This window comes from Abrus precatorius, unplaced genomic scaffold (assembly GCF_003935025.1).
Source record: "Abrus precatorius isolate BTA unplaced genomic scaffold, Abrus_2018 Scaffold2, whole genome shotgun sequence".
Taxonomy (NCBI): domain Eukaryota; kingdom Viridiplantae; phylum Streptophyta; class Magnoliopsida; order Fabales; family Fabaceae; genus Abrus; species Abrus precatorius.
This window is the reverse complement of record NW_020874362.1, coordinates 29,648,968-29,671,466: the sequence shown is the minus strand read 5'-3', so window position 1 is coordinate 29,671,466 and position 22,499 is coordinate 29,648,968. Positions and strand designations below refer to the sequence as shown.

Sequence of the window (22,499 nt, the reverse complement as noted above, 5' to 3'; positions counted from 1 at the left end):
AAAATTTCAGTTTTACTCAGACCACTGCCCATTTATATATTTTCAGCAGACACAAACAGCCATCTCATTACATAGCAAATACCAAAAAACAAAGGTAGTTGTAGGTTTTAAAACGAAAGGGATGGAAAGATTAACTTGCTCTTAATTCGTATAATTCAACTAAGTTTTGGTTGGTCCATGCAAAATATCATGTGAGAGATGTTTAATGTTAGAGATGAAGAATGAATCAAAACTATTTAGTCTTGACTGCTTGATTAGGATTAAACATCATGCTCCCAATTTATATATAAAAAAGGAATATCTGAAAAGTCAAACTAGTTTAGGAAACACTGGACCTACCAGGGTACAACTCAAGATATGATTGATTGACACCCTTGGTGTGATAAGACTTAACCACCCCCTGACGTGTTTCTACATGGCGTTCCTTTTGCCTTTTCTGACGTACTTCATGCATAAGTCTATCACATTCTTCTTGGTCATACGGTCTTAGAATATCTTGCATGAGTCTTCTCCTAAACTGAGAATGATCATAAGCAGAGAATTGCCAGCTGTCTCCGTGGTTCATTTTATTTTCAAACCACTAAACACAGAAAGACATATTATGAAGATAAGTTAAACATAATTGTTTCAAAAATACTTAACAATGTGCTTGTGTGTGAAACATATTGAAGATTATGAACAATACAGTTACACTGACTGAAGTGCAAAACACTTACAGATGCATCATATGTTTTTGAAGAAACAAATGGAGTGTTCTCATCAATTTGATTAGGTTCTAGAAGAATAAGATCTGAGTCTGAGGAATTACTGCCACCTTCCACATTGTCTGTCTTTGAGATAATCCTCTCAGGCATATAAACCAAATCACCATCAACAATCTCAACAAAATTCAGGAATTGTTGGTAATCATCATCAATTTCATTTGGCACTTCAGGAGTACCAGATACATGATCAGAAACTTGTGAATTTTGCCTATCAGTTGAACTCTTTCCTATTAATTCACTACCCATATAGACCAAATCATCATCTTCTATCCTACAAGAATTCAGGAATATCTGGTAATCTTCATCCACATCATGTAATCCCACATTACTGTGGAAAATGCTCTTGGGGACTTTACAAACATGTTGATGTGGCCTTGTGTTACAAGGTCCTCTTTCAGTCTCTGAATTCTGCTGAGATCCCATTGGGCAACCAGTCTGTTTTCTCGTTGAATCACTCCCCTTATTTCTTAGGTTTCCAGTCTCATCGTTTAGTTTTAAACCCTTTGTCATCTTATGCAACTGATCTTCTGCTTGACCCCGGTCCATTTTATGAACAGACTTGTTTTCTGCAGAACAAGAGTATAAATAGGAACCCCTTTCTTCCCTCAAATTCTCCAAGAACATATTGTAATGAGGATCGTAATCATCATTATTATTACTGTTGTGGCCAGCGCTGATGTCATTATCAGAAACATAGGTATCCAAAAACATTTTGTAATCTTCATCTATTTCATCCTCTGATATATGACCATTTTTTCCTGTTAAAATAGTCATATTTCCACAATCCTTCACAGTTGATTTTGTAGCACTGCCACCGCGATTGTGCTTCAAACGTTCATTTGAAAGCTCCCATCTTCTCCATCGTCTTTCTAATCTTTTATAGTCCTCAGAATTCTGACCTTTCTGATGCTCACTCCTTTGAGAATCACCTGGATTAATCTTGATCGAAGCACGCCCCATCTTCGTTTACTGAGAACAGTGTCCTCCTTTGAAGCAGAATACTCACTGTAAAGACCAAAAATAAAATAAAAAAAGCAGTCCTTATGTTACTGTGAGAAAAAATACTTCTATTGAATATAAGCTGATTTTCTAACGAAGAACATTTTGTCTTGTGCATTATAGGAAACAAATTGAATCCAAACGACGGATACAATACAGAAACATAAATACAACGCTAGACAACAGCCCATTTTGTTCGATGCACATACAAATAATATTAATATGCGTCAATAGGCATTATTTCTCAACTAAATACAATAACAATTTGATCAACATGCAATCTTTTTGCTTTTTTTGTGAAAAACGAAAAAGGGGGTTTCTTAAATAAAAAACCAGACCCACAAGTGTAGTTTTTCTGCAGAGACATTCCAAAGCAAGATCAGATGAGATGCACAACTGAAAAATATAGCAGCAACAATCATTTTCATACCCATTCTACTCATTTTATCTTCAATACAAAGAACAATAGAATAAGATGATAAAATGTTATTTCATAAAGATTAAAAAACATCAACTTGAACCAGCAATTGATGGCAAAAGTAAAAGATATTCCAAAGAACAAAACTTGATATTCATTGAATAACCCACACACCATTACCCAAACCCATTGGGATAACCCAGATGAATGATAAGTTCCAATTACCCACATATTATACACACTTTCAACTGAAAGTTCAATATCCTTTACTACAAGCAAACCACATTCCCAAGACCCATCATGATCACATTCCATACCAATCCCCACTATCAATGTAGCCCAAACAAATGATCCGTTACCCCCAAACAGACCCATTCCTTCATTCTTCAAAATAATGGTTTGGTTCCCATTACTATCTTTCCATCGATCGTTAGACCCAATGCATGCATGCACCCGTTCACACCAAATAACAAATCAATAAACAAATTGATTATTAATTAATTTTTTAATAAGCATTCGACCAATGAACGCCGAGGCATACTATAAAACAAATTAAGGGAAAAACAAACAAACAATTAAAAGATGATGGCATTTTTGGTTCCAAGAAAACTAAACGTTTCGGCAGCGAATGCTTAAAACCGGAAAAGTCAATTAATAGTAATAATAATAAATCCTAAAAAAGCATAAAACAAAAGCATACAAGACGATAGTAAAACAGTGAAATCAAAGCAAGACGAGATTAGGTAGCAGGGTTAATTGGTGTCGAAAAAGGAAAAAAAAAACAACAGAAGAAGAAAACCTTTGAAGAATTAGAAAGCGACAACGTAACAAGCTTCAAGTTCTGAAGATTTGATGTCACGTTTCGTGACGTTTTATATATACACCACACTGTGACACCGACTTAATCATCCCATCTGTTATATATCCAACGAAACTTAAGGGCAGCTATTGGTAGTCCTCACCAGAATTGCGACAGTAATAAAAGTTAAAAATAAAGATTAATATATTTTATAATTTTTTTCAAAATACTATATTTTAATAAATTTTCTTATTTTTTTCATGTAAAAAATAGCCTCGGTATTGTGCAACTAAGTTTTGTCTTCATATATAATATATACTACTGCTTGATTTTATTTTTAAATTTCTTAAAATAAATTTTGTTAAGATTTAATAAATAAGATTAAATATTTGATTTGATAGAATATCTTGGGCTTTAATCCTTTCCGTTTGTATCGCCAAATATATATATATATATATATATATATAAATCAATATTATTTAATACATTTTTTAAAAGAAAAGATTAATAAATCTAATAATCGATCTGAAGTTGTTATAAATACATCAATTTTATAAAAAAATTAATAATTATTTCCTCATATTATTTTATTATATATAATATTCAAAAATTAGATAACAAAATAATGACTCAGTTCTCTTATTCGAGAAATTTATCTTCCCATTTTTCTCTACTTGAGAGATAAGATTATCGTAACTGACTTTTAAAAATTATCTTAAGTGGGATAATTATAAAAGTTAAACAATATTTAATATTCTTATTTAATGCTTTTTAAGAAAGAAACATGACAGAAAGCCCAAAACAAGGAAAACCTACAAAATTTAATTGTTCTTTTTAATATCATACAAACAATATTAAAATTTAACTCATAGCAACACTCCTATAAAGAGGTATTCAATAAGAAAATGACTTTTTGAGCATAAATTGGGACAATAAAAAATTGTCACTTTAATTTTTAGTTAGACTTTATACATGTATACGACAAAAAGGAGAAAATTAAGTAAAAATAAAGATAATTATATATAATATCTTACATGTCAATTTTTTGAAATTCAAATAAGGGAATTCTTTAGACAATAAAAATTCAAATGCAGTTTTTTAGCATTTTGTGAAAATGTATCTATGTTAGGATCAATGTAATCAATTTAAATATCGAATGCAATCAATGAAAAAGCTTCAAGAGCCTTCGTTTTTCTTTTTAAATCTGAAGGTAAAGAAAGCTCAGAAGTTTTATATATAACAGAAATCTGAAGGCCAAAGGTGATAGATGAAAATAGTTAAAGAACCTTATTTAAAACTGTAACATTACAGTATTAACATAGACTAAGCTTTGGAGTTCAAGGTCATTTTTATGCTGTTGAACTTGGTGTCTAAATTTTAACAATTGAAATCTCCTTTCTTTATGAGTTATTTTTTATAACATTTACTTCTTCCAATTTAGTGAAAATATTGGCTTGGTAACTGCTTATTTGTCCATAATATACTGTTGTCAAATAGTGTGTATAACAAATAGATTTTTTGGGCTTTTACTTCATTTTTTAACCCAAAACAATAATAATTAGAAAAAAAAATAGATTTTGAGTACTTTAAATAGTCTGGAATATGGATGATTGTTTCATCTTAAGGGATCTAAAAGAATACATGTGATAGAGACAATAGCAAAAAGAAAGGCTTCAATAAAAGGATCAAAGACTAATTAAATTATGCGTGCCTCGACTAACACACAACAAACTGGAAAATCTATATAGTAATCTATCTAATTTATGCCCCATCAACCAAAATTTTCTTCTCGTCCTGTTATACTACATTTACCCATACACTTCAGTCTACAGACTGTGAATCTTACAGATCAATTTTCAAAAAGAAAGAAGAGTAACACAAATAACTGTTGGGTGGGGAAGTTTTCTTTGGTAGAGCCTTACAAGGTGCATACACGACAATATAATCTAAAACTTTAAGGTAATAAGTGTATGGATCTATTTTTTTATAGACTCATAATTTACTCATATCACATTCTATATGAGATTCAATTCGTATTTAACTCTAATACTCATCTCAAATGTAATCAAGTGTGAATCTATATATTTATATAGGCTTTCTCCACAACAAAAGTTTTTTTTTTATTACGAGTATCTATGGTTTATACTATATGAACTGTTATCCATGATATTTTTTTAGCTCCACACCCTCCACACATTGATCATTTAGTGTCATTATTTCTTTTACGATTCATTTTTCACACTGACCATGAGTTCATACTGTAGACTCACTCAGTCGCAGTTCATTTACTCGTCTGAGTTAGTCACCTAGAACAAATATCATATTGAATTGGAGAATAGTTAAGTAGAGAGCCTTTAAAGGGTAGAACACACAATACAACTCAAAAATATTAAGGAAATAGGTACATGCATTCATTTCCTTATAAACCCCTAACTTAATCTTATCATATTCTATATCAAACTTAATTTATACTTAATTCTAACGATAACATGGAGAGAGATCAAAACTAGTGAAAATCTAAAGATGTACGAAAGTAAAATTAGAACAAGTCAAATCTAATGAAAAACTAGATTAAATCAAAGAAACCGAACCTTGTTTAACGGTGAAGTACGTACTTTCTGCTTATGCATCCTAACTCTAAGAATGAAACTAACTCCAAATGGTGTGTTGAGAGATACACTAGGAAATATGGCCTGCAATAATCACATTGTACGGTTTCCAAATTAGTACGTTGTGCGGAGAGATGCAACTACGTCATTTGTGAGAGCTTTGTGAAAAACGGTCCTAAAGCAACAATCACGTCGTAGGGTTCCTAGTCATTCAAGTTCTAACATTTTGCTTTTTTCTTGTCAAATGATATTTAAAACGATAAACTCCTCTAATATATTCATTCTCACAATATTTACATTTAATTCTTATAACATATCCAAAAATATAAACATCATAATTTTATGTCACATCATTTTTTGTTCTAGCAATATTGTTCTTTGATTTTAATATTAAAGTTCCACTTTCACCAACAATTCCACTCTTGAAGCTCTACTTGGCTGAATCTTCTTCCCTTTTCCATTGCCTCTAACTTCATTCTTAATATTGGATGGCATGTAGAGATGAATGAACAAAAACGAAAGAAAAATAAAGAATTAAGACTCACCCACACTCACAGAACCGAGACCCACCCATGCAAAATTACCACACTTACACAAAACTGTGAACCAGAGCCGTGAACTAGAATTGTAAACACTAAACAACGAACACCTACAATATATAACTAATGGCAAAAAGAAGAGAAAGAACAATGAACACCCATAGTATAGAAGTTGTAGAAACCAAAGCTAAACCCTCAAATAGCAACCATCGCACAAGTTGGTTCAAAATGGAGAAAAGATGAGAGAAAATGTGGCATTGCTGGAAAAGGAGTTGTTGCACTGGAACAAAAGTTCAAAATGGGGTAAACAATGCCCTAGAAATATGTTTTTAAAAATTAGGTTGCGAAAACTTGACCCAGAAACCTGAGTCGCAAAAACATGACCCAGAAATTCATGTTGTCATGATTAGATTAGACCGTTGATCCTACAATCCTAAGAAGAAAGATTGGAAGCCTAGGTGATTTTGCCAATTTTTGATCCTGCTTCCGATTAATATCGTGGGGCAAGGGAGAGATCGTAAGATCGCACAATCTTGCAATTAAGATGACAATTTTAACAACATTGGTGATTACACAAAATAGTAAATTAATCTCTTAACTTTTGATTTAGTTTTGATTTGGTTCTCTAATTTTTTTTCTCATTCCAGTCTCTTAACTTACAAAAGTCTCTTTTTGTAAAGGAAAAAAAAAACATTCTCTGTTAAAAAAATTATTATTTATGGTCTTTCTCCTCTTTATGAACTATATTATGACAAAGTTTTGACGGTCTTTTTTTTTTTTTTTTCATTTTTCTTTCTTCTTTTAGTTTATCTCCACATTTCCACTACTCATTTTCTCTTTCTTTAAACTCTATAAATTTTTTTCTCAATTTTATTTTTCTTTTTCTTATTTATTCCCTCCTCTTATCCATCTCCTTCAAATTTCAACAAAAAAATTCTTTTTCTTTTTGTAACAACAACAAAAGGAGAATAGAAAAGTATATATTTTTGTTGGAATTTGAAAGAAGAATAGGTGTCGATAATAAATAAAAGAAAGAAAAAAATAAGTATTTTTTTTAATCAAAATTCAAAGGAGAAAATTGGGTCGAGAGAAGTTGATGAAGGGTGAGATGGAGAAGGTAAAGAGGCAATCAAAAAATTTGTCAGAATATAATATCTTTTTGCCAAAATTCACAAAATAAAAAAATGAATAATAATTTTTAATAAAATTAAATTTTTTAAAATAATTTTGTAAAGAATTAAAAATAAAAATAAATTAAATAAAAAACTAAAACAAAATTAATAATTAAATAACCAATGTACTAATTTAACCAATAATAAATATAAAATAAAAGAAAAGAAGGGTTCCATATGAGATTACTTTATAACTTGATGGATAAGAGCCTCTCATTTCAATTATATGCAAAGGTTTCCAATTCCAATCTAAACGTCCAACTTATTAAAATATATTATTTAATAAAAATTTATTATAATAATATATTTTGTGGTTGGGATTTAATACACTGATAATGTCACTGTAGTTTTTTTCCCATAACTTAATGCAGTGTAGTGTATCATAGCACGAGAAAATGAAAGAAAAACCATATCACATTCCCTTTTTTTCGAGGAATGAAGCAATGTAACAACAATTTTAACAAAATAGGGCACGCGTAATTTAATATGAAAGTTTGGAAACTTAAACTATGCTAACAATATACTCTTTATTAAACTCTTTGTCATATCTTTTTAATTATTAACTAAAATGTTAAAAAATTTATTAAATTAAAATTGAGACTCACGTAAAATCTTTGCTAGAATAATCGGTAATGGTACTTGATGAAACGAGGAAAGAACAACCAGCTAGAGAAGACTCTTGTACGAGTTTATGTGAATGGTTTTTGTGTCTGTATTTTTGTGCTTGGTGGAGCAATGCAGGAGAAAAATAATGGTAGAATCAAAATTTTGGTACGTATGTGCTGCATGTATCCTTAATTGGCGGTGGGTGAAAAAACAACGTTTGGATGAAACAATTTATAATTTCAAAGAATTTTAAATGATTTAGAATTTGAATTATAAGAATTTAATATTCATCCTTTGAAAAGTATTCAATTTGAATAAATATAGAAGAATTTTAAATATAATATAATTTTATAAGATAACTTTTATTTTTATTTCCTATTTAATTGAATTCAAATCTGACCTGAATCAGCACTTAGATATAGTAAATGAGTCTATTATTAAAATTTTTTTATATATATAAAAATTTAAATACAAAATTTTACTGCTGGTCCCTCGACCAACCTTCGTTGATTTTTATGAGATAACTTTTATGGTAACATCCCTTACTAAAAATATACTACATTTGTCAAAATTTGTTTTGTTATACGTATTATTTGTTTTTCTATAAAAATAAAAGTACAAAGCAAAGACTGATGACCATCACGTACATTAAAAAATTTGCATACCGAGATTAACAAAATTTCAATGAGAGTCTAGACCCAATAGTCAATGATAAATTTAATGAAGAGTCTTTTAATTACTTCGTGACAGCTTAAAATTATTTATATATCTATATTAAATGTTTTTCTTTATTAATTGAATTCACTACTTTTTCCTTGCGTTACTATATATTTTTGTATTAAATTTTAATCTTATTCTTTTACTTTATGTAATTTATTACTTTAATAAAATGTTATTTAAAAATTTTCTATGCATAATTTGCTGGCTTGTTGATCCCTTGTTTTTATTTATGTATATAGTCAAAGCTTAAAATTTTAGTTTAAAGTAAAATGTAACTATTTTTATGAAAAATATAAAATAATTTGTAATAAAAGATTCAAAATTAATCGTTACTTTTACAATAAATAAATATTTTGTTATAATTAAAAATGCTTTTGCGTAAACTTGTTCATCAAAGCCTAATCAACATTAATCCTACCCGCTAAGCTTGATTAAATTGTCCATCGTTTTGGTGTATAGAGGAAGTTTTGATGGATAACCTTATACAATACATGTATAAAATAATTAACAAAGTCATATTGTTTTATTTGTTTGCCAAACAAGCCCTTCCTCCTTTTGTATATATTTCTTTTTCACAATCTTCACTAAATAGATTACACAGCTGAGTGAAAAGGATTAGACATAGCTTTATAAGATAATGATTGGATTTAATAAGGACTGTTAATTAAGATAGAATGATATATTGTAAAAGTTAATTGAATACCAACTCTTTACGCTAAATTGTAAAAGAAAATATTTGGTGTAGCATTTTCTTTTTCACTGTTAATCCTTGCCGTATATTTGTGCAGATTTCACTTGGCAAGAGCCCCCAAGTAATTAGCAGATGCTGAGCTTTGTAAAGAGGTCGGAATAAAATAAACTTAAACACAATCGACATAGAAGCATTTCATCACCTGTTTTTCTGTTCATCAAAATGTTATCTTCAACTGCAGCTACATATGCAAATTGTAATGTTTTGATAATTCAAATTTGTTGAAAAATTGTGTAAATTGAAAAAAAAATTAAAAACATTTCTATCCATAATTCAAATTAAAATACTTCATAAATTTAATTTATTTTAAAATAATAATAAATTTATCAGCACCTTCTTACTTTATTGAAGTCAAACTCATCTTAAAGAAAAAAGTTGAACTCAAACTTTAGCACATGCGTAATTATGCGTTTTCATGCAGTTAAACTCGCATTTTTCTTTGAAACTACGTAAAGTAGCATATACTCAAACACAAGTATTACTTATTTGAACGGAAAACCAAACACACTCTTAGCTGAAAATAAGCTGAACGTGTTTCGGTCCTTAAAGATATACATGTATGTGAACTTAAAAGATGTTCATACATGTGAAGCATAGTTTTGTGCTTTCAAGGAGTAGTTAAGCAGAAAATAATGGAGAATATAGAGATGGTTTTGGTGTGTTCGAAGTCTTCACAGCCTGAGGGACCTTTCTTTCGCAGAAAGACAAGGCAACACCATTTTAAATTGCAACTGACAATCATATATACTTATAATCGCATCCTTTAGTGCCTATTCATAATGGTAGCAGGTTTTTTTTTTTTTTTTAAATAAATAATTTAACAGTTAAAAAATTACCTATTATTTAATCAAAGTAATAAAGTATATGCGTGTAGAAAGAGGTTAATAAAATCTCATATTTTAAAAGAAATTATTCATTTAAATAAAGTAATACAATAAAGTATTTAATAATTTTATTTTCTTATAAAATTTTATAAAATTATATATTTAATAAGAAATTTTAAATTAACTGTTAATTTAATTAATCTCACATTTTATAAAAATTATTTAGTAGTATAAATGTACAAGTTTAACTCAAAGTGTCAATAAATTCTAACTTATATATAAGAGAAGGAATTAAATTACATGTAAGTTACACTAAAAATTATATTGTTTAACTAATAAAATTTTATTAAATAATTTTATTTTAAAAATAATTGTTGAATTAAAAGCTTCTATCACGTAGATCATGCTTGCACATTTTTATATCAATTTAAAATTATTTGATATATCATTCAGATATATTCAAATTAATATAATGTAATAATATATAAAAATAAGAACACTTTGAAAATATTCTTATAGTTATTCACTTTTGACAAAATTTAACATAAATATTCAAGGTAATATATAGTTATAATTCAACAATTAGATTATCAAAATTCATATTTTACATAAATTTATTAAAAATATATTGTTGGCTCATAACAAAAGACTCTAATAAGAGTAGATAAACAATAAAATTTTTATTGACAATCTATTTAGAGCAAGTAAGTTGTTCTAATTAGAATAGTCAAATATATTATCTCTAATGAATTTAGTAATAAAATTAAGTAGGATATGGTTAATCTATATTTTAGCTCACTTTTTAATAGGATAATGATATACTATCTTATGAAATATATACAACATTTTTTATTATAAATTTATAGACAAATAAAATTTCTTAAAAACATATATAGAAGAATTAAATTTGTATAATATTAAAAATTTCTAATAATTATTGTTATCAAATAATATTAAATAAAATATAATAATTTAATATTAAATTAAATTATATATTTCTCTAATTTTTACATGTATTATTGATAATTAGTAAATAAGTGCAATAATTTTATTTATATAATTTTATAAATAATTTTCAGCATTTAAAAAAAAATTATTTGAGTATTAAATATAAATTTTTTTATGTTGTAATATATTTATATTATTAAAAGTATTAAAGATTTTATTTTTCTTTTATGTGAAAAAATATTTAGTTTATGTAAAGACATTTCCTGTTCAATAAATATAATCACAAAAAATACATAAAGTTGATAACAATCTTCAGAGTAAACATGCGCAGCATCAATGAATTCTGAGTTCTCTAGAGTGTTCACTATGAACTTTCATAGTGAACACGTGCAATCTACACACTTTGGAGTGATCACTTTGAGCTTAGAAAGTGTTTACGCGCAGAGCATCAATGAATTTTGAGCTCTCTAGGGTGTTCACTATGAACTTTCATAGTGACCACGCGCAATCTACACCCTCTGGAGTGATCACTTTGAACTTAGAAAGTGTTTACGCGTCCTGAAATTCTACACTCTCTGGAGTGATCACTTTGAAAGTGATTACGCGCAGCTTAGTGGATTCTGGGCTCTCTGGAGTGATTACTTTTAACTTTGAAAGTGATCACTTTGGTCCCTTTGCTGAAAGTAGCTTGCTGTAGTGGTTACTATCAATCTTGAAAGTAGTTACTTTCACCTCAAATTCTTCAAAATCCAATAATTCTTCAAAATAAGCTTGGGGATTCCTGTCACATTATTCAAATGATTAAAACATGTAAAATAAACTATCTAAATCAATATAAATTAACCAAAAACTAAGAAACCTATATTATTTAGCCTAATTAGAATGTTCATCTTATTTACATTATCTAAGTCTATTCTTTTCTATAAAAAGTAATAAATGATATATAAAAATTTAGTAAAAAGTGGATTCATTAACATTTCATGTTCAATAAATATAATCACAAAAAATACATAAAGTTGATAACAAAAAGCAACCCTAGCTAAATTCACAGAGTCAACTAAATGAAAGTTAATATGTTAAAAAAATTAAATGAACATCATTATAAAAATTATAGACATAAAACTTATAAATATAGTAAAAATTAATGAATGTTTGCAAATTTAACTTTTGATTCACCTTAATTTGCTATAATTTATTTTTAAATTGAAATAACTTGTGTTTTTAAATTTGTATCCTAACAAAAAATTTGTCATAAGACTTAACTTAATACAATATATATATATATATATGCTTGTGCAATCATGCATACTTTATGATAAACCAAAGATAATTGAACATTAGCTTATATTGTGTCTATCTTGGGTCAAAGCTTGTTGTATCGTGTATTAGTCAACAACTTAGACTTTATGAATGAGAAGTAAAGGGTAGGAAGTGCTCAATGCTTGATGATTTTCCCTTTGTCATCAATTATTGGGGAAAGAAGAGGGAGCGTTCAGTCTAGTGCAATGAGTATAAAAGTGGATGGATGATGCCTTAGCCTAATGATAATATTTATAAGTTATGGTCGAAATAAATTAAAACTCAAATTAAATAATTATAATAAGAAGAAAACCAAAATATATTAGATCATAATGAGCAAATTACTTACACACTAAAATTCAAAAAATATGATCACATCATAAATTAATCTAACTAGTCTTTTTAGAATAGTCATACTTTATCTTCCTGAAAAATTGTAAGTAAGGATGAGTCTTCTCTTAACTACTAAAAATCCAACTAAAATAATGATTTAACAAATTCACAACAGATAAAAAACTAAGTCAATCACATTAACAATATTTTATAACATATATTAAGTTACATTTTTACACAATCAGTATGCCATAATACATGTATTATATCACACAAATCAATGTCACAAATGTGTTATAATCACACCGTCGATGTATTACAACATATATTATAATCACATCAATCAATATGATACAAGTCATATATTATAGTTATACAATTATTGTGTTAGAACACATATATCACAATTCTACAATAATTGCCCTTAGGATCCCTTGAGGTCTTCCATAAATATGGACAGTCGTTAGTTAGCTGTAGCAATACAGATACACGTGCCAACAGGGTCTCTTTTAGCAAAAGTATAGTCAAGAGTCTAGATAAAAAAAATGAGTGTGAGACCTATAATGCTTTTCGTACTCATTAAGTATGCACATCTAATGAAAAGTATTCACCACCCTATATTTCCTCCAGATTTTCAAAATCGCCTCTGTCTTCTACATGTATCTCTATAACCATATATACGTATCCTTAACACCTTTCGTGATAGTACAACTTTCATCCCTTTGCTTTTTTATTTCTCATCATAACATAAATTCACTATTTTCATCATAAAATCATGTCGAAGGTCAGACACCGTTAGACTCAGTTTAGTTCATATATTTTCAAAAATCATATTTCTACTTCATTAAGAAAACAATCAAACATATATCAACTTTCAAATAAAGATCCACAATCATGATAACATGCCATTTAAATATAGTTAAATCATTGAACAAATTGCTAGAGGACGAACACCTCCAGACTCAACTCCAATCATATTTACATGCTATAATCACTATAAAATATAAATTATCTATGCTAGGGTTTGAAGTACATCACTATGCAATTATTTGTACTACGTATTTTTTATCTCAAAATACAATATCATGCAATCATTCATTTTTAACTTTAGATTTTTGAAATAAAGATCATATAATCATTTACTAAACAAAGCATGTGTACAATAACAAAAGTAAATTCTTTAGTTAAATTTATAAATGATGGGACAAAACCTTGCTTACCTCAATGAGATTATTTGTGAAAGGATTCACGAAAGATATCGTCTGAAGGATTAAGCCTTCTTAGAATTGAGTAGAACAAACGTCTAAGCTCTGATTTGAGAAATGTTTAGAGTTCAAAGGAGTTTTCTCTGAGAAAGGAAAGAGAGAGAACAGAGAGAAAAGTGAGGAGATATTACTTGGTTTGTAATACAGGTTTTTAAAACAAGAAAATTCCTTAAATACTCTTTTTGGCTCGCAACTTCTCGTTTGAGCGAGATGCATTTTTGTTTGGGCGAAAACACCAAACAAAAAATTTACTCAATTTTCTAATAATTTCACCTGAGCGAGAAGCCAACTCACTTGAGAGAGACCTAATCCAGAGAGCTCTCATTTTTTCTTGTGTATTCTTGCCTAAGCAAGAGGACAAATTGGGTCAATATTATTTATTCTTGCCTGTGCGAGACAAATCTTGCCTAAGCGAGAGTGCCCTGTTGCAAGTGGTCCTGAATGACCTACCCTCGCTTGAGTGAAATCTCCTACAATTTTTAAAATTTTAAAGTTTTATATTTTTTTTAAAATTGTAATAAATTATAATAATAATAAAAAATGAGAATGTTACATGAACAATATCGTTGGGTTAGGGTTATTCCAATTGGTTGATTATTTTCTTCATTATCTTCTTCATCAAATATAATATTGCATTTTCTTTCTTTTTCTTTTTTTTTTTGGCAACAGCTTTTGCATAAGGATTCTCATTTACTTGATATTAGTGACTGTAAACTCAATTCTAGCCATTACTTGTTCACACTTAATGTAGTTAATCTTATGGTTGTTGAGAAAAAGAAAAATGCAAAGGCATATGATGAATCTGTATGTTTAAATATATATATAATAATAATAAATGATAATTATATAATATTTAATAATATTTATACAGTATTTGTCATCTAAAATTACGTTAATTATACAATTATCTTATTTTCTTAGTTACTTTATTATAAATTAATCTTAACCCTCTCCTTCATATTGGAGCATATAAATTATCGTAACCCTCTCCTTCATATTAACACCTCACAATCTGTAAAATGGTTAGTTTAAATTGTACAAATGGTGTTGGAAGTGAAACAAATGATGTTGAAGACTCATGGTAAAAGAAAAATAAGCAAAGATTATAAAAGAATTATATAAGAACTCAAAAAAATACAAAATTATAAAACATGAGACAGTGAAGAAAAAAAAAAACATCAGAGAATATAACATAATAACGAAGATAAGGAGAGTAATGCTTATCCCTTTTATTTTATATGAAGTATAACTAAGAAAGATACATGAATAAAGACTTTATCTAACCCAAAATTTATATTAGGTGGGATCAAAGACACGCAGAAACAAGAAACAGAGAGATTGATATGAATATTAGACATTGTTATAATATTTTGATTGTGAACAAAATAAAAAAAATATCACAATAAAAATTGATACCTTTTGTAGGTTTAAAATAGTTCTTATTATAATTTTTTGGCTTGTAGTTTTTATTTACCTAATGAAGTCATTTTACTTTATATTAATATGCCAATTTAATATATTCTTTTCTTAAAAAGAAAACATGTAAAATTAATATTGCCTTTTATTAACCTTTTAATGACTTAAACTTGCCGTTTGAAATATCGCAATATCATTATTGTGGTGGAGTTTGAAAACTGTCAATATCAATAGTATATCGCGGAATATGTATGAAGGAAGATTATTGATTTATACTTTGTGTTTAGATATTAAGATAAAGATATAAAAATATATATAACAAATAGTATAATACGATAATAAAAGAGAGTTAAAAAAAATTGACATAAAAAGTAAGAAGATGTCATGTAAATTATAACTCATTACGTTTAAATTAAATAAAAAATTCAGATTAAAGGTAAGAGTTTTTAAACTTACACCAATATAATTTTTTTTTTGCCTAATATATAAATTATTTAAATTTTGGAGTTAGAATTTTTTATCAAAAAATTTTCAACAATTGAAAATCATTGAATAAGACAATCATTATGAAATATGATAATTTGTTAAAGTTATATCTTTCTTGACTTCAAGTTTGAAAAGACAAGTTGTTTTAATGAAAAAAAAAAGTTCACACAATAAAGTTATTGAGTTAAATTAAGTGATCAAATATGAGTTAAAAGTGACTTTTGACTTATAAAATAGCTAAATTAATTGAGGCAAATAATTTAAACAAATTAGCCATTTAGCTAATGGAACCTTCGATCGACAAGCTTAAAACATGACAGAGGACATACACATCAATTGAAAAGCTTGGATAGTTTGAAGAACATATTAATTGGGAAGCTTGGTAGCTTGCGCATGCATTAGTTGAGATGTTTGCTAGCCATTGAATAAATTAGTTGATTTATGAATCAATTGTCAACCAAATTAAATAGCAATTGAAGCCAATAAAATATATTAGTTGAGAGATCACGAGTCTGTGCTCAAATTCTTTCAAACTACTTTAAATTTGTGCTTAATCTCCTTCTTTACTTAAGTCCAAATTGCAAGAGAGTTGAAAGTGATTTTCAAAATCTTGACTTCTCACCGTATAGAGCTAGAACTCTTTATAGAAGAAAAGAAATATACATTATTAATAATGGATTTTAGAGCGTAAAATGATCATATTTCAACTCACCAAAGAAGAGAAAGATTATGGAGTTACCACGAGTTAATGGGAATTTACAAGTTTGGAGTTTATATCAAGTAACCAAGGGATTGAATGATGGCCAAAAAATTGAAATCTTGGAGCATTTTTGTAAAACATATCATTTTCAACTAGTTTTAATTTTTAAAAAAATATGCAACAAACTATAAAAGAGAATAATTTTACTTTCTAAACGAAGCATTTTTCGTGGTTTTAAAATTTTCATCATTAAAATCTACTAACATTAAAAAATTAGACTTTTTCATCAAATCTATCTAGTGTCTCTATTTTTAATCTTGTTTTAGATAATTTTAATTGGTAAAATTTATTCTTTTTTTTTTCACTTGCTTTCTTCTCTTATCTCTAATTCTTACCGATGATATTTTATAAATTAGTACTTTTAAGCTATATTTGAATGTAAGATGAGATAGAGAGAAAAAATAAAAGACAAAAAATAAAAAAAGAGTGAAAGTAAAAAAGTTTATCTAATATTTGAATAAGTTAAAATAAAAAGAAAAAGAAAATATAATTTCTACTTGTTTGAATAAGTACAAAAGAAAGCTAAATAAAATAATCAAATTATATTAAAAATATTTATAAAAAATAAAGTTAGCATAAATTTTTTTTATTATAATATTTTTAATAAAATTTTATTTTTTATAATTTTTTTTATAGTTTTAAAAAATAAAAAAAGTTTTCTTGCTTTGTTGTCCCTCCTCTCCTCACATTTTAGTCTTGTTTATTTTTGCATAAAATTTTGGATTTTTCTGTAAAAAGAAAAAGTTTTTCCCTTTTTGTGAATCTAAAATAAATATTTTAACTTCCTCTCAACTTCCTCCTCTTTCTCCTAATTTTTTTGACAATCATGTGTGAAAGATTAAAACTAAATTTACTATGTTTTGACATTAAAATAAATAATATTATGAAAGTACTGAAGAAATGAAAGTAAAGCAATTTGAGTAGCTACTAAATCAATACATTTCAAGATTTGATACAGATCAATAAATTTGAAAGAGAGCTTTTGGCTTTCATATTTGTTGTTTTCCTTTTTATTTTTATTTAATCTTTAAGTTCATTCCTCATTCTATTTTCTTTTTAATCTCTCATATCTGTTGTTTTTTGTATTTTCTTTATTAAAAATTAATAATTTCATTTTCTCCTTCTCATTTTTTTATTCAGTATTTATAAGTTTAGATATAGGATGAGTTATTGCAATTTTTTATGTTATTTTTCTTCTCATATTTTTAGATATTTATTTTATTTGGTTTGAAGATTTGAATGAAGAGACAAATTTCTAACAAGTGACACCTCCTGTTTTGTTAGTTTAAAATTAAGTTTAAATGAACAAATACTTCCTAAAAATATATTTTGTTTTGGAATTAGACTATAAAATTATTGGTTGACTTTAGTCTTATAAATTATTATTTTTAAATAGTTTTTACTATTAATTGAAAGTCGTTAATGATTAAACAAATAATGTTTCATGTAATACTTGAAATGTGAAATGTTAGATTCATGTAAGTTTTCCTATCTCACACAATTCAATTTCTTTTTTCCTATCTTAAAAATTCTTCTTGTAAAATGATATTTTTATTTCAAATAACATTTATCTAATAGCAAATATTCTTAAGAGAAATGAAGTGGAATATGCTACCTAAATAAAAAATGTTAATTTAAGAGATAATTATATGATTTATTTTTAAAAAATTAAAATTTTTACTAAAATAAAATAAAAATAAAAATATAATAGAGACTAATTCTAAAAGAATATATTTTTTAAGGACTCATTACTTATTTAAGCCCTATATAATATTTAAAATTAACATTCTAGGTGATAAGTACTACGTAAAATACTGCTTGTTTAATTATTATTTAACCATACTTAATTAACATTGAATACTATTTTAAAAAAATACATTTTTATAAGACTAAAATCGATCAAAAAATTTTATAAATACTAATTTTAAAAATAAATATATTTGTAAATATTATTTATTTATTTAAGTCAAAAAATTATTATTTTTATTTTTATTTAACAAGTTACATTTACATGACTTTTTATTCTTAGTTGCTGTAGGCAGGGGATATAGTTTTATACTCTCCTTTGTTGCGATTTTTAGGTTTTTCTTTGATCATGATAATTATTTTAAAATTTTAGTACCAAATAGTTATATATTTTTCAAATTTATCTTTTCTTGTAAATAAGAAAGTTAATATATATATATATATATATATATATATATATATATAATTCTTATTAGATACATAATTTTAAAATATAGATAAAAACTAATTTTTATATTTATGTTAGATAGTTATTATTTTATTGTTTCTTAAATTTTTAATTTATTTTATTATTTATTTAAAATGTATAAAATTTTAAAAATAATAGGTAACAACTCGTGTATGGCACCGGTTAATACGTTAGTAAGTGTCAAATTGAAACAATAAGATTATAATTAAACCGAATATGAATTTTTATTATTAAGCAGTGCCGAGCAAGAATCCAAATCTGACTTCCAACCCCTTCCTCTGTTACTGTGTAAGGGACACCGAATTCAGCACTTACAAACAAATCCCTTTCTTCCTCTCCCACTCATTCTCATGCTCACTTTTCTTCTTCCATGGAACCCTTCTAGCCTCCACCTTCATGCTACACTTTATACCCTTTTCAACGCGTCTCATTCCCATCTCCATTTTCTAGGTGCTGCATCGCCTCAATTCCCTCATTCTCTTTCTTCAATTCTTCTCTATCCAACCTCCATTGCCCATAACGCCCTCGTTGATCACACCCCACCTCTTCATTCATTGTTTCCGAGCTTAATCTAGCTGGTTCAGATCTTGGGTTTCAAATCAAACTTCGTGCAAATCTTGAATTCCAATGAAATAATTATTCTTTCTTTTTTTTATTTTTAAGTCAGAAAATGGAGATTTCTAGTGGAGGTTGTTCTCCTAGGATTAGGTCCGATCATACTCGGAAAGAGGGATCCGGGGGAACCCCTTTACAAGAACAGGGTCTAGAGTTGGAACTATCTAATCGTGATAACAATTATCAAATCCAATCAATGAATGCTTTGGATATTCTAAGAGAGACTGTGAGGATTCTTAGGTTTAATTCATGGGGTTTCATGGCAATCACTGTTATGCTTATTTGTCCTGTTTCTGCTGTGCTTTTGTCTAATGTAATAGTGGATGATTCTATTGTGAGGAACCTTTCTGTTAGGCTTATGTTGGTTGCTAAGACTAGTGGTCTCCCTCTGAGACCTATTATCAAACAATCTTGCCAGCGTTTTGCGGAAACTGTGATTTCTTCGGGTATGTGCTTTCCTTTGTATGCTACATTGTTGTTGTTGTCGAAAGCTGCGGTTGTCTATTCTGTAGATTGTACTTATTCGAGGAAGAAGTTTGATGCTTCCAAGTTTTGTGTGATTGTTGGCAAGTTTTGGAGGAAGATCCTTTCGACCTATATGTGGGTGTGTACAGTAGTAGTTGGTTGTGTCACCATGTTTTGTGTTTTCCTTGTCGCGTTCTGCAGTGCATTGGCTGTTCTTGGGTTTTCTCCGGATGTCATTGTGTGTTGTGCAGTGATGGTTGGGCTAGTTTTCTCTGTCGTCTTTGCCAATGCCATAATCATTTGCAACATTGCAATGGTGATCACTGTGCTGGAGGATGTATCGGGGGCACAGGCAATGCTGCGGTCTAGTATGTTAATCAAGGGTCAAACTCAGGTGGGTTTGCTAATATTTCTTGGATCAACGATAGGAATGGCCTTTGTGGAGGGCTTGTTTGAGCACAGAGTCAAGACACTGAGCTATGGTGATGGATCTTCAAGAGTGTGGGAAGGACCCCTCTTGGTGGTAATGTATTCATTTGTGATGCTTATAGATTCCATGATGAATGCAGTTTTCTATTTCAGTTGTAGATCTTCTTGCATGGTGACCTCAGATGGTGAAGGCAACTCAATTTTAGAAACTATGGCCATCTCTGCTGAAACAATGGGCATTCAATGACATTGACAGCATGATATTGATTATATCAATTGAATTAATAAGATGAAGAGGCAAGCTGTAAGAGGTTGTCCCGGCAAACTGTGTTGCCATTGAGGAACCTTGCAACAATACTTCCTCAGAACATTGGATACGAGAGCTATATAGGGTGGATGACTTCCAATGGCTTTTACCTTAATGAGATATCTCATTTCAGATACATGGACATTGCTTCTTTTAGTTATTTTACAAGCATGGAAAACCTTAAAAGCAGGGTAATCAATGTTTTTGTTTTCTTCAGTGTCAGTGGAAAAGATAATATTTTGTAAACAAACAGAAGAAATTCATTTGAATTGAAGCATGTTTTCATTGTTCCCAGTTGACACATAGTTACTACCAATCTCTTGGAAGCTTCTACCTTAATACTGTGTAGGGTAACGTTGGGACATTTTATGTTTTATTGATCTTTTGTTTCAACCATTAATGAACTACAGTTAATTTATTTTGACTTATATGCTCATCACTTTGTCTGTACCAATTGAGAAAGACAAATGTATTAAATTATGTTCTTTTCTCTGCCTCCATTGTTTACAAATATCTCCTGATGTTTGAAAGTTTCTCCTCTTTTGTTCTAAATAGATTAGGGGTCTTTCAAGGCTAGGGCATGCCACAAGCTTCAGTGCTGTCTTGTGATGGTGTTTACAAATCCACCTACCAAGGGGAAGTACATGCAGTCGTGTTTCAAAGTTTGTTATGTAATTCAATGGCCTTTAATGCCTTTTACAATTTTGAATTTATTGTTAAATTTTATACATATAATGAATATAATCAGTATGTACTAAGTGGATTCTTGAAAATGTATACCAAGATCATTTGAATTAAAAAATCTCATTATTTAGATTACTGTCAAAGGGATTCACCTTTTATTTTGCCTCACTTGCATCGGGTGATCTTTCTAGTTTCCGTGTGCCTAACTGCTTCTTCCTTCTAGTTCTGTATATGTGAGTATCTGTTAAACTCATCAAAAAAGTTGTTTTCTTCACTCTTGGTGATCTTCCCCTGCAATTTGCAACAAAAGTGAGAATGTTGATTCTACTTCTGTGTGAAAGAAGCAACATTTGCTGGAACTGGAATACTTAAGTTATATCAATAATTGAAGCACACATGTGCTGAACAAAATGGATACCGAGTTACTGACTTCTGAATTGCCTTCATGAACCTTTCTTATACTACACTGGATGATCAGACTAGAGGTACCATACTTGTTGATCTATTAGAGAGCAAACAATACTGCAGTTGAGGCCAGTTTCATAAGGCAGGCAGGGTATTTCATTCCAATGTTGGTTTGGTTAATTGGTTTGGTTAATGGCACATGTAAGAGTAATACTACTTGGTACAAAAAAAAATGAATGGAAGGATATATAGGAATCCATTTCTTGTGATTTCTGTCAAACACCAGTTTTGGTTTTTCCTTCTTTTACCTAACCTATAAAAAGCTTTCACATGGATTTCAGTTCTTTGAACTGAATAGCAGAATTACAAGGTTTATTTGGCTTTTATGGTATCTTGCATAATCTTTTTCGCTCTAAATGTTTTATGTCTTGACTCATTTTGTTTTTAATCCTAGGTTGGAGTGTAAATTTCGAATGAATTTGAATGTGGACATTGCCACGTTTAATCCTAACAAAAATTGTTGAAAAATCTTATTTTTTGTACGAGTGCCTTGGCATAACTATGGCCGTTTCTGAGCAAAATTACACATGTGCCAGTGGATTTGTGTTGAGAGTAGAGCTATGCCCAAAACCAGCATAAAAACACATGATTGACAGCAACATTTCAAATGC

General features: G+C 28.5%; 2 protein-coding genes across 2 annotated transcripts; one reads left to right on the top strand and one right to left on the bottom strand.

Moving 5' to 3' along the window:
* Nucleotides 1–319: 319 nt before the first annotated feature.
* LOC113859790 lies at nt 320–1,724 on the bottom strand. The gene is made up of 2 exons (XM_027492477.1): nt 717–1,724; nt 320–580 (listed from the first exon to the last, which is right to left on the bottom strand). The coding sequence occupies exons 1-2, from the start codon at nt 1,722–1,724 to the stop codon at nt 320–322; spliced, it is 1,269 nt and encodes a 422-aa protein (XP_027348278.1).
* A 17,504-nt stretch (nt 1,725–19,228) lies between these two features.
* On the top strand, nt 19,229–21,550 carry LOC113858864. The gene has a single exon (XM_027491649.1). The coding sequence runs from the start codon at nt 19,594–19,596 to the stop codon at nt 20,677–20,679; it is 1,086 nt and encodes a 361-aa protein (XP_027347450.1). The 5' UTR covers nt 19,229–19,593; the 3' UTR covers nt 20,680–21,550.
* The last annotated feature ends 949 nt before the right edge of the window (nt 21,551–22,499 follow it).

What these genes read in the sequence shown, in the direction of transcription:
- LOC113859790 (XM_027492477.1), bottom strand. Translation starts at nt 1,724, where the DNA reads ATGGGGCGTGCTTCGATCAAGATTAATCCAGGTGATTCTCAAAGGAGT. An exon ending in CAAAAACATATGATGCATCT is followed by an intron (nt 581 to 716) that starts GTAAGTGTTTTG and finishes TTCTGTGTTTAG; the next exon opens with TGGTTTGAAAATAAAATGAA.
- LOC113858864 (XM_027491649.1), top strand. Translation starts at nt 19,594, where the DNA reads ATGGAGATTTCTAGTGGAGGTTGTTCTCCTAGGATTAGGTCCGATCAT.